Here is a 15,568-nt window from a genome sequence, read left to right as displayed (position 1 = left end):
TTGATAACATACTTTCCATCATTTTCCTTCCTAACTCTTTATGCGCACTGTATAAGTCTGCTTGCACTTACCATGAGCCTTTCTGCTGCTCTCTGAGGGACCCTTAAGTCTTTGGAGATCTTAGAGTCCCACAATGCAAAGCTACACACCTATGAAAGCTTTATGGTATATTTAGGGAAATACTTTGAGAAACTAGTAAAAACTGTTCCTTTTATTGACTTTGTAGCCTCTGGCAGGTAGGATGAGCTGAAAAAGTATACTTTGTGGACTAGGACTTATTTGCAAGGCAGTGTGGGGACCCAGTTAAGTCCTAGGAGCAGAGGTTTAGAGCGAGAAGGGACCTCAAGAATCATCAAGCCCAAACATCCCCTCATTTTCATAGGTTCATAGATCTAGACCTGGCAGGGATCTGATGGGCCACTGAGACCAGCTCCCTATTTTTACAGACAAAGAAACAACTGAAGTGATTTGCCTGGAGTCATATAACTAGGAAATGTTTGAAAGAGGATTGGAACTCAGATCTTCCTGACTACAGGTCCATCCACTATGTCACCTACCTGCCTCATTTTATACTTGACGAAATGAAGACCCAGTAAAGTCATGTTATTTGTCCAAGACCATTTGACTCTAGATCCTATGCTTCCTATGCCACTAAGGTTCCTCTCAAGATGATGCCACATTGCCAATCAGTTTGCAGATGTCATATCTCTCCCCATGATATTTATCCCCTTCTCTCCATTCACACAGTCACTACCCTAGTTCAGTCCTCATCACTTTTCACCTAGACTGTGGCAATTGCCTCCTAATTGGTTTTGGTTTTTCTGCCTCAAGTCTCTTCCCTCTCCAATCCATTCTCCACACAGCCACCATATTGACTTTTCTCAGGCACGGCTCTGATCATGTCACCCTCCTCACACACACTTGGGAAACCCTAGTTTGATTTAGGATCAATTATAAAGTCCTTTGTTTGGCATTAAAAGCTCTTACACCTTGGTCCCATTCATGCTTTCCAGGCTTCTCCTTTCTCCATCTCCTATTTCCATTCTTTTCAACTGGCTGTCTACCTTGACTGGTTCCAGTGTAAACTTGGGCAAGCCACTACTTAGGGCTTCAGTTCCTTATCTGCAAAATGAAGGGTTTGGACTAAGTCAGATCTATCCTAAGTACTATATAATAAGCTCTCTAAGTTCCTATAGTTTCCCCATGGTAGTTTGAAAGGGTTACTGAACATCGTGTCTATCTCCTCCTCCCTCTTCCCCTCCCCGTCCCCACCACCACCTTTCTTGGTTCTCATGAACTAGGGAACAGTTTACTCACTTACAAGATCTGGGTCAAACGCTTCTTTGGTCTTGAACAGCTCAAGAAAAATAAACATTCCCCCCACCTCCTATATCAAGTATCGGCTGTCCCTTAGATGAACTCCAGCTACCATCTGCAATTCCTCAGCCTCCGGATGCTGTTTAATATGTATGTGCCTTATATTACTTGTTCCCGATGCTATCTTTCGTATTTTTCTTTAACCAAACAAGATATTTTAACTGTCCAAATAATTCCCGGGAAAAACGTCCCTGATAAGTGGTACAGGGAATGTCTGCAATGTCCAAACACAGCAAAAATTGTTTTGAGTGTGTTCTAAATCACACTGCATTTATCGTAACTTATTAACACATTCCCCCCCACCTCCCCATCGTGTGTAGGCTGCTAATGAGCAAAAGGGACAGACAGCTACAAATACCCATTCATTTCAGATCTGGGTCTTTTTTAGCACTGGGAGTAAGGACACCATGGTGGCTAACTGTGGGCTTGAAGTCTGGCAAGATGACTGGTTAAAGGCTTGGTCTAATCATTCATAGGCATTAGCAAACTGCAGTCAGGCCAGCTTTTGCCACCACTCACCTAGACATTTGGGGTAGATGCCGTGAATGGTGTGACTGATTTTGCCAATTAACGCGGCGTCGGCCTTCCAGCAGCTAGGGCCCATGGAATGATGGTTCTGAGGAATGAAGGGCTTTCTGGCATGACCCTGATTGGAATTCAGTTCAGTAAATGTTAAGTGCCTACTGGGTGCCCACCACTGCGCTAGGATACAAAGACAAAATCAAAAGTCCTTGCCTTCAAGAAGCTTATTTTCTATCAGAGTTAAGTAACATATACACAGGTAATGATATGTATCCAAATACCAATTAAATGATATATGTAATGAAATAATATCTGTGATTCAAATCCAATCATGGATCCAGACCTCAGAGGCCATCTTGTCCAACCCTCATCTCACAGGTGAGGAAACTGAGGCCCAAGAAGGAAGTCACATGAGATCATTCAAGTAGGAAATATAAGAAGCAGAATTTGAACCCAAGTCCTCTGTCTACTGAGCCAAATAAATACAAAGTAATTTGAGGGGAAGGGATTTCTAAAACCTGAGGGGAATCAGGAAAGACCTCATTAGGTGGGGTGCTCAAGCTGAGCCTTAAATAGAACTATGTATTCAGGCAGAGGTGAGGAAGAAAACATCCCAGGCTTCAGGATTAGATATTCTGGAAAATAATTTCAGAGATTAAAGTCATAAACACCATAGCTTTCAATGGTCTCTTCCAGAGATTATACCTGAGTGGGTCTGAAGTAGGTCTGTGAGTTCCAGAAGCCATCTCATTTACTCAAAACATTGGACTTCACATGCCTTCACTCTAGAAAAAGAGTCAGCTCTCCTGGAGGATGTAAGCTCCTTGAGGGCAGTAGTCGTTCCATTTCTGTCTATATCTCTAGCCCCTAGCACAGTGCCTGAGATGTAGAATGTACAGTTAGCAAATGCTTATTGAATTAAATTGACTTGAAGCAACAGCATTCACTACAAACAACCAACTAGAAACACCAACGAAGTCATATATGCCATAGGATCCAACCTTGGAGCCAGGAAGATGGGTTTAAGCCTCATCTCTGCATATTCTGGCTGTGTGACTCTGGACAAATCATGTCCCCTCATTTGAGCATCCTTTTCTTCATCTGGAAAATGAAGAACTTCATTCAGCATAGCTGTAAGGATCAGGTGACTTAACCTAAGTAAAGAGTAAGTAAAAAAGTAAACTAAGTTAAAAAACAACTTTAAAGGACCCTAGAAATGCCAGCTATTACTATCAGCATCATCATCAATAGTTGAAGTAGTTTGACTTTCTTCCCTACCTTCTCTCCAGCATCCCACAAAGATGTCCATCCAGAAGAACCGGACTCAGATGGCACTGTCTGTGCCTTCTTTGGAAAGTGAAGGGGTTGGATTATATGGCCTCTGAGGTCCTTTCTGCCTCTAATTCTATGAGCCTATGATGCTGTGATGATGGCCATCAAGAAGAAGCCCCAATTTGTTTATGAGGCAGCCCCTTTTCCTCTTTGTTTCTGAGCTCTTCTTTAGAGATGGAATCCTGCCTTCCTCTAACATTAACTCCTTTGGTCCTTGATTTGCCCTCTGAAACCACACAAAAAGAGTCAGCTCTCTCTGTCGTATGGCAGCCCTTCAAATATTGAAAGTCAACTCTTCAGAGTGAGCCGAGTTCATGGATATTAGGTGGGCGGAAGCCCCTGGGGAGGGGGGAACTGATGCAGAATGCAGCAAAAGGCACAGAAGTGGGGACAAGCAGGACAGAGGAGTAACCCCTCCCAACATCTCTCCCTCACTCCTAAAAGATAGTCAGAAGGCACACGCCCAAGTTCATTTTCTACTTTAACCTGATGCTGGGGGGGGGGGGAGCCCATACAAGTCTATCAATTCTACTTTAATATATTCTTTGGAGGAGAAAATAAACCCTCAGATCAGTATTTGAAGTGACATGTTTCAATTTATGAAATCACAATCCCACTCTCATCTACTGCAGGCAGCTGTCAGAAAAACTACCCTCGCTTAGGTTCTTTGTCACTGCCTCCACTTTTGTGACACCCACACACACAGACACACACACTTCCATCACCCATGTTTCCTCATGTTCCCTCAGTCACCCCCCAAAAGGTCAGCATTAGCTTGCCAAGAAAGCAACCCGGCTCCCAGCCTCAAAAAGGAAGGACAAAATCCTGAATTCTCAATCAAGGACCAATGATTACATCTATACCTTCTAGCCCTAGAGAGAATTGTCTGAGACTCTGGGAAATTATGCAACTTATTCCTGGAAAGAGGGAAGGAAGGAAGGAAGGAAGGAAGGAAGGAAGGAAGGAAGGAAGGACAAGCATTTGTTAAGCACATACTAGTAGCAATGGATAGAAGTTGTAAATAGCTAACATTTATATAAAATTAATTTGTGCCAGACAGTGTGATAAGCACATCACAAATACTATTTCATTTCATCCTCACACCAAGCCTCCAAGGTAGGTATTACTATTATCCCCATTTTACACATAGGGACAGACAGAGGCAGACAAAGGTTAAGTGATTTGCCCAGGGTCATATAGCTAGTAAGTGTCTGAGGTGGTATTTGAATTCAGATCTTCCTGACTCCAGGTCCAATGCTCTATAACACCACTTAGCTGCCTGCTGGGGGGGGCAGGGTGGGGATAGAAGGAGGAAAGGAAGGAGGAAAAAGAAAGGAAGAAGGAAGGGAAGAAAAAGAAAGAAAATAAGGGAATGGACAGAAAGGTTGGAAGAGACCTAGAGGAGAGCATCTTCATGAAAACTTAGAGAGAAAAGAATAGCCAGGAGAAGAGGGTGATCAACAGTCTCAAAAGCTGCAGAGAGGTCAAGAAGAATGAGAATTGAGAAAAGGCCATTGGATTTGGTAACTAAGGGATCATTGGTGACTTTAGAATGGGCAGTTTCAGTTGAAAGATGAGCTAAGAATCCAGACTATAGAGAGATAAGAAGAGAATGAGATGAATGGAAGTGGAGACAGATTTCTCCAGGAGCCATGAAAAAGAGAATAGATATGAGATGATAGCCAGAGGAGATGGACATATAAAGTGAGGGCTTTTTGAACTTTGGGGTAACATGGGCAAGTTTGTAGGTAATAAGGAAGCAGACAATAGACATGGAGAGAGTGAAGGTAAGTGAGGGAGAGGGGATGAAGAGGGACAGTCTGCTGGAGAAGACAGAATGGAATGGGATCGCTTGTGCATGCAGAAGGGTTTGCCTTGGTAAGGAGAAAAGTCACTTCATTATGTGAAACAGGGATGAAGGAGGAGACAGTGGCAGAAGGCATCTGAGTAATATGAAATGAGGAGGAAGAGAGAAGAGGAAACTTTCAACAAAGCACCTCAATTTTTTTCAGTGAAAAATGAGGTAGCCTGTGTTTCTCCTTTAGCTGAGAGGTGAGCCATGTTACATTTGAGAAGGTTTGAGTGAGACAGTGAATCGATTAGGAAGGTTGAAAGGATTGCCTTGCAGCTGTGAGGACCCAGTTGAAATTACATAACATAAGTTTGTAGCAGCATGATTTCATAATTTCCCCATCTTTGTTTAGCCCCAGGTAGATATGTCTTACAGATGAGGAAAGTTGAGGTGAGAGAAATTAAATTATTTGCCCAGGGTTACATGGCTAGTAAGTGACCAAAGATGTTCTACAAGATCAAAATATTCATATTGATGTCAGTGACTATCCTCAAGGCAGGTAGATGGTGCAGTGAATAGAGCACTGGCCGTGGAGTCAGGAAAGTCTGAATTCAAACTCTGCTCCAAACACTTACTAGCTCTGTGACCCTGGGTACAGTGTCAATATACCTCAATATACTAATTTGTGAAATGGGGAAAATAATACCTCTGGTACCTCCTTCACAGGCTGTGTAGGGGTACAGGTGAGACAATGTGTCTAAGATGATACATAAATTTCAGGTCTTATGGATGAAGTGTGGTGTAGTAGAGATAAAGGCAGCCTGACCCGAGTTCAAGTCTCGCTTCTGACACACACCAACCGTGGGACTCTAGACAAGTCACCTAACATCTCAGAGCCACAGACACCTCTAGAATACTGCAGGTTGCAGAAGCACATGAGACCTTCCTTCAGCAGAGCTCAAGTAGGAGCTCCTTCCACTGCTGAAATCACAACTCCAGGCCACTCCAAAAAAAATGATTAATAAAATACATAATGACAGGAAGCCACTATGAATTCAATAATTCTCCTTTTTAACAAGTTGCTTCTTTATTTGTCACACTAGGGTCTACATACATTTGAAAAAGAAAAATGCTGGGAATCCCAAAAGTCTTTGGTAAGCTTTAGTAACTTAAAACTGCCCTAAGACTTTTGGACAATTATTCAGTCTACAGGATAGACATTTGCTTATGTATGGATTTCTGGACCAACAACAGGGAGCAAAAGCTCCCTGATCCTCAGACCACAGGTGGGAGAAGCCAGTGGACAGAATGACCTCCAGGCCCCTTCCAACTGTAGGTCCTCTCTGTGGCACTAATCTTATAAATGGCTTTGAGCCAAGTCCGATCTCCTACGACTTGCTATGTTTCTGACCCTTCCAGGTTCTCCAAGGAGCAGCAACCTGCTTCTATGCCTTCATTGGTTTTGACATCATTGCCACAACAGGAGAAGAAGCAAAGAATCCCAACACATCCATTCCTTATGCCATCACCGCCTCCCTGGTCATCTGCCTCACGGCGTATGTGTCTGTAAGTACTAAGAGTCATAGAGCCAGGGGAGGTGCGGAGGGGAGACATGCGATGGGGGTCCCCTTGGACCTCCTTCCATTTTCTAATTTGAGAAAGTGACTCCATGACTGTGTTTTCTTCTCTATTGCCTTCTGACTTTTTAAAATTGTATTGATATCTTTTGCTTTTATATCATGTTCATTTCTGAATATATCCTTCCCTCTCTCTTACCTTTATACCAGAGAATAAAAAGAAAAAGTTCGGCAAAACTGAACAATACATTAACCAAGTCTGACAGCATATACAACATCCTATACCCCTAGTCCCCCACTTCTGCAAAGAAGAGAGGGAGATGGAAGTTCTCAGGGCTAAGCTGGGGCACTATTCTTATACTGTTCACATTCATGGTTGCATTCTTTCCATCGACATCGCTGTCTGTCGTGAATCTCTATGACTTGCATCAAATCAGTGCAGCTGAGAAGGTAGAATATTGGACTACATGCATTCAGCCTCTAGTCCTGTGGCACGAAGCCCTGGGTTCTAGCACCTAAGGGTCATGTACACACCCCTTAGGCCAAGGGGTAAGGAGTACATGTAGCCAACAACTTACAAATGTTTTTGAGATTGAGATTTGCAGCGTTTGTCATGGTAGGTCTCTATCAGAGGTATATCTGTAGGTTGTCCCCTTTGGCTTCAGACTCTGTCATTTCTACACAGCAGCCACAGAACCGAAAGCCTCTCAATCTGCTGAGGGTGCCCTTCTCAGCTTCCACTGAAGAGAAAAAAAAAACTACAGACTGATGTTTCTTCATAGAAATCATCTGTTTCTCCTTCAAAACCCCACCATTCAATTTAAATTGAGGTATCTCTAGGGCATGGGACCATCAAGAAGTTGGACTGGAATAAGTAGATAAGGTGAAGACCCTAACACACACGTACACACACACGCACACATGCACACATGCACACACCCTCATGCCCCACTCCCCAGTTCACAGTTTCACTTCTGATCTCTGGACCAGAGTGACCTTGGAAAATACTTCAGGTTTGGGATGCTGTCCAAGGCAGGACACATCATAGACTGGCAGTATCGGGTGTGCAAGGCTCAGGCATTGTTCAGTCCCTGCGTAGGCTCAGTCAATGAGCTTCTGTCTTTGGAGCCTGCCAGTGCAATATAATCAAATCGAGCTGCCAACAGAAGAGAAGGTAAATCAGCATGTCGTCCAGAGAATCTAGCAGGAGCACCAGCCTCTCCCTTCTATAGAATAGAGCTGTACCTAGGAATTTTTGTACCCCAGTGAATACCACCAACTTTACCTAGGACAAGCAACATAAACTATGCCTTTTGTTAAGAAGGGGAGTAGGGAGGGAGAGAGAGACAGACAGAGTGAGAGAGAGAGGGAGGGAGGGAGGGAGAGAATGCTCCTGAGATACCATGAAGCTGCTTCTTGGGAGGCTGCCATCTGGGGATGAGATCGGGGAGGAGCTCACAGTGACCCACCATCTTGTAGCTTCCTGTTTTAACAAATTATCTTTGCTAAGGAGGAGCTAAGCTCTGCTATATCAATGCTCTATCAGTACCCAGAGACAAAGCTCTTGTCACCCCACCCTTGTTACGGCTTTGTCCTTGAACCTGTCTACAAATACATCCCGTTTGCCTGGTGTATTCCATCTGGTCCCTTTCTCATTTGCCATCAATGTTAATTAATCCCCTGAAGCTCTTCCCCAGATGTGTGAGGCTGCCATCTTTGTCTCCTAAGGTCCATATGCAGATGCCATCTGCAAAAAGACAAGAATGCCTATAACTAGGAATGTGCTAATATTTTTAAGACTTGGCATTCTCTGCACCTGCCCAGTGCACAGACCAGAGACATGTCTCTTCAGTGCCAAGCATGCTCTCAGCAAGCCACAACAGAGAACCTCTGACTGGCTAATAGGCCATCTCGTCATACTGATCACCTGGGGCCAAGAGTGGCAGCACCATTTCCAGACCCCATTAATCAACATAATAAAGTCTTCCGACTTCTGTTTGTAAATCACAATGTGGAGTGATTGGCCAAGCTTCCCAATCCTTCTGCCATGCGCTAGAAGGTGATACCCCTTTCTTCATGAAAACTATCTTTAGCAATCACCCCCAAGGAATAACCAACTGGTTAAAGGAGGAAATAAAAGGTTGCCTGGAAGAACTGGGGAGAGCGCAAATCAGATTTGGAAATGTTGGTTGTTTGGTTCATGGGTGCATAGATTTAGAGCTATAAGAAAATAATTCAACGATTCCATGCACCTAATTTTACAGGTGAGGAAACTGAGACACAGATAGATGAAGTGACCTGGCTGAAGTCATACAGGTAGTAAGTGGCAGAGCTGGGATTCCAACAGAGAGCCTCCTATTGTGTCTTGCTGCCTCATTGACAAATGTATTTAATTCCACTCACCTCAATACTTTTAGTGTGTGAAGGCATTTCTCACTGGTATTCCTCCCCCAAAACTTGGGTTTTTTTCACAAGCTGAGTAAGGCATAGTGACAGAAAGGCTGGAAGAAGATATTGAAAGGCTCTAGGTCAAGTCCTGCTGTGGACACATACATGCCGTTTGACCAAAGACAAGTCAATTCCTCAATTCCCCAGGCACCTCTCTAAGATGACTGGTTACAAAAGAGCCATCGGTCTGCATCAGTGGAGAGAGCCTCCACACCAGGAGATGCTCTCACCAACAGAATCATAGGTCCAAAATAAAAATTAAAACCCATGCATCACTTCACCCTTTCTCCTGTCTTGGTCAGTTTTCATAACAGGAAGTAAGATCTCTGCATGGAAGGGAACTCTGTTCTCAGATACCGGAGAGTTTTTTTATTCGTTTTCTTTTTTGCCTAAGTTTCTAAATATAAGGTCAGCCTCTGGCTGGCAACACAAAGTGAGAATCATCTTAAAGGGAAAGCCATTCAGTCAAACTCCTAGTCCTAACCACCCTAAAATCCCATCACTGGGCTTGGGGAGGACTCTACTTTTAAGCATCTAGGGGTAAGAGAATAAGAGAGACAGCAAAGGCTTGGACGGATCTCTGGGGACACCCCACCACACCCACTGGTGTCAGTGTTGCTTGGCTACAAGGGTCAGCTTCAGCAACTGGTGTCCAGTAACCACCATAATATGAGACACCTGCTGTTTACAGAGCATGATGCTAACTAGAGTTAGCAGGAGATAAGATAGGATTCCTGTCCCTCTGGATCTTACTGTCTAGTAGACACCATCACGCCACATAATTTGAGAAAGTTAGGAAGCAAAGTCACCCAAGCAACCAATAAGAGTTCTAATTATCTGGGAAATGATTTATCCATCCTTGATGTCTGAATGGCTCTCTCTTTTTCTGGTGGCCCCTGCAAAATGACTCTCTGCTGGTCTAATCTGTCCCACTCCATGCTTATAATCTAGCATGTGCTCTCCCTCTCTCTCTTCTTGAACAGGTGAGCGTGATCTTGACCCTGATGGTACCCTATTATGCCATTGATACTGAATCCCCCCTCATGGAGATGTTTGTGGCCCACGGATTCTACGCTGCAAAATTCATTGTGGCCATCGGCTCTGTCGCTGGCCTGACGGTCAGCTTGCTGGGATCTCTCTTCCCAATGCCCAGGGTCATTTACGCCATGGCTGGTGATGGGCTTCTCTTCAGGTCAGTGCCATGCTCCTGGAAATGGACTCCTTCCCCATGACTACCCTGTTCCCAGACTCTGGAGGTGGCTGCATGTCAATGCTTCATTCACTGTTCACTCTTCACGGCTGCTTTGGACAGATGCACTAGGAAAGCTGAAGGATTTAGAAGCATTTACAAGAAGAGGGGCAGGTCCCCTACCTCTATCACCTCTCAAGGGAAAGAAGGAAGTAGGGAAACAAAATAGATTTTTGGTAGTTGAAAACTTAACTTAAATTTTTCGAAAACAAGAAATAGTTAGGGCCGTGACCCCTTGATTGGCTCAGGGGTCAGACTGATGAGTCACCCCAAAAGCCCATCTTCCTTCCTATGATCGAAGTGACCTCCAAAGTCATCAGAATGCCTAGAATAGCAAAGGAAAGGAGGAAGTAACCTAGAGAGCCCAAGAGGATTGTGGAGCATCCAGAACAACATCCCTCCAACTCCTTCCAAAGCAGGTATCCCAGTGACAACCTGCGATGATTTATTAAAATCATCACCTCTCTCTCTCTCTCTCTCTCTCTCTCTCTCTCACACACACACACACACACACACACACACACACACACACACACACACACGCACACGCACACCCCTTTGGGTCATTGCCATACTTTTCAGATCCAATCAACCTGTCACATCAGATAATCAAATAATTAAGAGGGTTGATCACATCCCTGAATGATCCCAAGTGGGTTACTTCTTACCATAAAAGCTTTTTAAAGAGCCATATCCTCAGGCACAAGCAGAAGTAGGTTTTTGTGGAACTATTCCTAATCTGTCAGTGAGTGGGAGAAACTTTGCCTCGGCTCATTATGATCCAAATCAACAGCCCTTGCAGTCAGTCTAGATTCTGCCTCACACTCTTAAACCACTGAACCTCTGCCTTCCTCAGTTCCCTTATCTGGGTAACAATAGCTCCCAAGGCTGTTGTGAGAATGAAAGGAGGTGATATATGTAAAAGAGTCCTCAGCGTCATTATTAAGCCCTGCTTCTGTCTCTCTGTAGATTCCTGGCCCACGTCAGCTCCTACACAGAGACGCCAGTGGTGGCCTGCATCGTATCCGGCTTCCTGGCAGCTCTTCTCTCTCTCTTGGTCAGCTTGAGGGACCTGATTGAAATGATGTCCATTGGCACTCTACTTGCCTACACCCTGGTCTCAGTCTGCGTCCTGCTCCTGCGATACCAGCCAGAGAGTGACATTGATGGCTTCGTTAAGTTCTTGTCTCAGGAGCACACCAAGAATAAGGAAGGCGTTCTAGCTGAATGTGAGAAGGAAGCTTGCTCTCCCATGAGTGAAGGGGAAGAGTTCTCAGGCCCAGCTACAAATACATGTGGGGCCAAGAATTTACCATCCTTGGGGGACAACGAGATGCTCATCGGGAAGTCAGACAAGTCTGCCTACAATGTCAACCATCCTAACTATGGCACGGTGGATATGACGTCTGGCATAGAGGCGGACGAGTCAGAAAACATCTACCTGATTAAGCTCAAGAAGCTGATTGGACCTCGCTACTATACCATGAGGATCCGCCTCGGCCTTCCAGGCAAAATGGACCGGCCCACGGCAGCAACTGGCCACACGGTGACTGTCTGTGTGCTCCTGCTCTTCATCCTCATGTTCATCTTCTGTTCCTTCATCATCTTCGGCTCAGATTATATCTCAGAGCAGAGCTGGTGGGCCATCCTCCTGGTCGTCCTCATGGTCCTGCTCATTGCTGCCCTGGTGTTCGTGATCTTACAGCAGCCAGAGAATCCTAAGAAGTTGCCCTACATGGCCCCCTGCCTCCCGTTCGTGCCCGCCTTCGCCATGCTAGTGAACATCTATCTCATGCTAAAACTCTCCACCATCACCTGGATCCGGTTTGCAGTCTGGTGCTTTGTGGGTAAGCCTTTTTCTTCAAGGATGCCGCATTCTTCTAGGACACTTTTGTAAGGTTGACACAATACTCCTCTAGTGTAAGGGGGCCACCTCAGCGAGAAAGAGGTCAGGTTGGGCTTCGTGACCCCGGGGCTCTACATTAATGAAACAAATTGTCCCTTTCTCATTCAGATTAACAGCCTGTTCCTTCCAATGACCTTGACTCTGGAAGGATAACGGCAATCAGTTCAGCAAGTATCCATTGAACTCCTGCTATCTGCAAAGCGATGCTTCCGAAATACAATGTAACAGAGTAGAAAGATCACTTGATGAGTCATTGAGAGAGGGGAGTTTGAACCCTGTCTCTACCCACAGTGCTTCATCCCAGGCAAGCCATTTTCCCCTCCCTGTCTTTAGATTTCTCATCATAAAACAAAGGGATTGGACTAGAGCGGGGAGGGGGCTTTAACCTTTTTTTCATGCCTTAGACCCCTTTAGTAATAACTAACAATGATAGCTAGCATTCACACATGTTCCCTCACTTGATCCTCGCCCCAACCCCGTGAGGCAGGTGTCATTATCATCTCCATTTTGCAGATGGGAAAACTAAGGCTGAGAGATAGTAAGTGACTTTCACAGGATGGCAAAGATAGGTGACTGAGGCAGGATTTGAATTCGGATCTTCCTGACTCCAAATCTAACACTTCATCCATTGCAGCACTTATCCCTCTGCCTTTTGCGATCTGGTGAACTTTAAGAACCTGTCCTCACAGTAATGTTTTTCAATGCATGAATTAAAATACATAGGATTATCAAGAAACCTGATTATATTGAAATAAAAATGTAATTTTTTTCCCCACTCAAGTTCGTAGACCCTAGACTAAGCACACTGGACTAGAGAATCTCTAATATCTCTTTTAGCCCCAAAATCTGTACAGTAGCTAGAGAGATGCCATTGGTCTCAGAGATAAGAAGCTCTGGGTTCGAGCCCTACCTCTGAAACCTACTTGCTGTCTGACCCACTCACACATTTAAACTCTCTGTGCCCCCTGCCAGCTCTCTAAGACTCTGTTGCAGAGCAGTTGGTGATCTGAATTAGGAGTGGTGATTTCCTCATCAGAAGTTCCTCAACCACCGAAAAAGGCAAAAAAGGGCAAGGGAAAAATCAAATGGTAGATGATACTGTGCGCAATAAGCAGCCTGGGAGTCCAGAGCAGGTGGAGATTTTGAAGTCCTTTACAAGCCCTGACCCCAGGTTTAGGTTATGTGTCTTTGCTTATCTTTAAAGCCCTTTCAGGGTCAAACATTTTATTGTCCATATGCCTCAAGTCTCAAGAATAACTTCCTCTACCAAGGGTATAACATCAGTATCATTCCCTTCCACAGCCACTAGACTCTTGGGAGGTCACCATCGCCCCAAGAGAGTCCTTTAAATAGTTTTCAAACTCTCTCCCTTCCTTCATTTGGCTTGAAAAACAGCTGGCCAGTGGCACATCCCTGTTCTAAGGGAAGTAACTGATGTGGGTACAACGATGGATTATTTTGTTTTATTCTCGTGTATAAAATGAATGATCCCCTCTGGTAGTAATATACAGTCAGAATTACAGAATGTTAGAGGTGGAAGGAACCTCAGTGATCCTCCAGTCCAGCCCTCTCCTATTGCAGATAGGCCAGACAAATTAAGTGATTTGTCCAAGGTCACACAGCCAGGAAGAGGCAGAAATGAAACCAGGATTAAGTTTTCCTATTTCCAGAACAGGGTTTTCTTCTGCATCATGCCGCCCCCTAGTGGAGCTTTTCATTTTATCCTGGCATTAGATCTATGTTATTTTTGTTTCATTTTTTATTATTATTGTTTTATTCTTTATTTTTTTTATTATTCACTAGTTAACACACAATAGTATTTTCCTCTTGTTGGAATCAGAAAGGACTGATTTTACTAGAATACATTTATTGTCCCCTGGAAAACCTATGAACTTCAGATTTCATCGGTATGAGGTGAAGTGAGCAGATGACCCACCTTATCTGTCATTTAGAGATTCTCAGTCGTCTGAGCCTCAGAGAGGTTAAGTGATTCATTACCAGTGGTCACGCAGGTAGGAGGTAGCTCAGGCAGGACTTGAACACAGGTATCTTCACTCCTCCAATAGTATTCTTTCCACTACGCCATGGACAAATACTCTACCTGCCAAAAAACTTTCTAATATAGAGTCATTTTGGCAAAGATTTCCCTTTGAGAATCTATGACAGAGGCAAGCTGCCTGAGGCATCCGGGGAACAAAATAGAATGTGGACACTAGCTGTGTGACCCTGGGCAAATCACTTAATTTTGATCATGCCTTGGTAAAATAGGAGTTAAAATAACACTTACCTTACAGGGTTGTTGAGAGGATCGAATGAGATAACAGATAAAGTGCTTTGCACATCTTAAAGCCCTTTATGAGAGTTTTAATATCATTTATAACACATTACATATTATATATATCACATATTATAATATAATGCTAATTATAATAATATCATTATTATTTTTATTTCATTAATTTCTAGTTTTTCCTGTAGTACAAACTAAAAACTACTCCCTAAAAACTGCTCACACTCCCTAAGTGTCTAAAGGACAGCTTTGGGTTGTCCAGTACTGGGCTGGTTCCCTCACTGAATTCAATGTCCCAGAACTTTCAATCGCAGTGAAGCAAAGTAATGGAGGCCGGCCACCTGCTGCTGCCATCTCGCCATAGATCTGTAGGGAAGGGGCTTCCTTCTTGCTCTCCTTAGTCATTGGGCTCCTAATCTCTCAGACTGTTTAATGCTCACAAAATCCCAGAAGCACACAATGTCAGAGTTGGAAGGGATCTCAGAAGCTATCACATCCAACCCACACCTCCTCCTTGTGTCTTTGCTGACACAACCCTTGCTGGCTGCAAAAAGGAGTAGAGAGGTTTTGTCTGGGAAGAATGCATGACTAAGAGCTGAGCAGATGAACAAATGGCCTCTCTGTTCTTGGTTTACTATGTGTGACAGCCACTGCTCCCCAACCCCCACCCCCACCCCCAGGTAGACTTTAAAAACCTTGCCTGTGACATAGAATAAAAGGCCAAGATCAAAATCTTTGGGCCTGAACTCCTGGCTTCTAGCCTTTCCCTTTTGAAATCTACTCTCCACAAAGCTGTCAAAATATTTCTCTTAAAGCATGTCAGACTGTGTCACTCCAAAGCTTTGGTAGCTCGTTCTCACCTCTATGAAAAACCCATCTTAACCTGGGTTTTTTTAAATCCATGGATAGACTTCAGTGGGTCTGTAAATTTGAATTTTTAAAAATATATTGATGACTATATTTCAATATAATCAGTTTCCTTTGTAATCCTAAGTATTTCATTTTATGCATTTAAAAATATTATTCTAAAAAGAGGACCATAGGCTTCCCCAGACTGACCAAAAAAAAAAGGTTA

At 44.0% G+C, this 15,568-nt stretch overlaps 1 protein-coding gene across 1 annotated transcript in view; it reads left to right on the top strand.

The window, feature by feature from the left end:
• Positions 1-15,568, top strand: part of SLC7A14 (solute carrier family 7 member 14) — an 87,753-nt gene that overhangs the window by 48,994 nt on the left and 23,191 nt on the right. Inside the window, exons 4-6 of the mRNA XM_036755679.1 lie at positions 6,443-6,589; positions 10,032-10,240; positions 11,267-12,144. Of these exons, the coding sequence (XP_036611574.1) occupies positions 6,443-6,589; positions 10,032-10,240; positions 11,267-12,144 (1,234 nt within the window). The remainder of the gene's footprint in view (positions 1-6,442; positions 6,590-10,031; positions 10,241-11,266; positions 12,145-15,568) is intronic.

Source organism: Trichosurus vulpecula, chromosome 4 (assembly GCF_011100635.1).
Source record: "Trichosurus vulpecula isolate mTriVul1 chromosome 4, mTriVul1.pri, whole genome shotgun sequence".
NCBI classification, from domain to species: Eukaryota; Metazoa; Chordata; class Mammalia; order Diprotodontia; family Phalangeridae; genus Trichosurus; species Trichosurus vulpecula.
The sequence above is the reverse complement of the archived record's forward strand: the minus strand, read 5'-3'. Positions and strand labels throughout refer to the sequence as shown.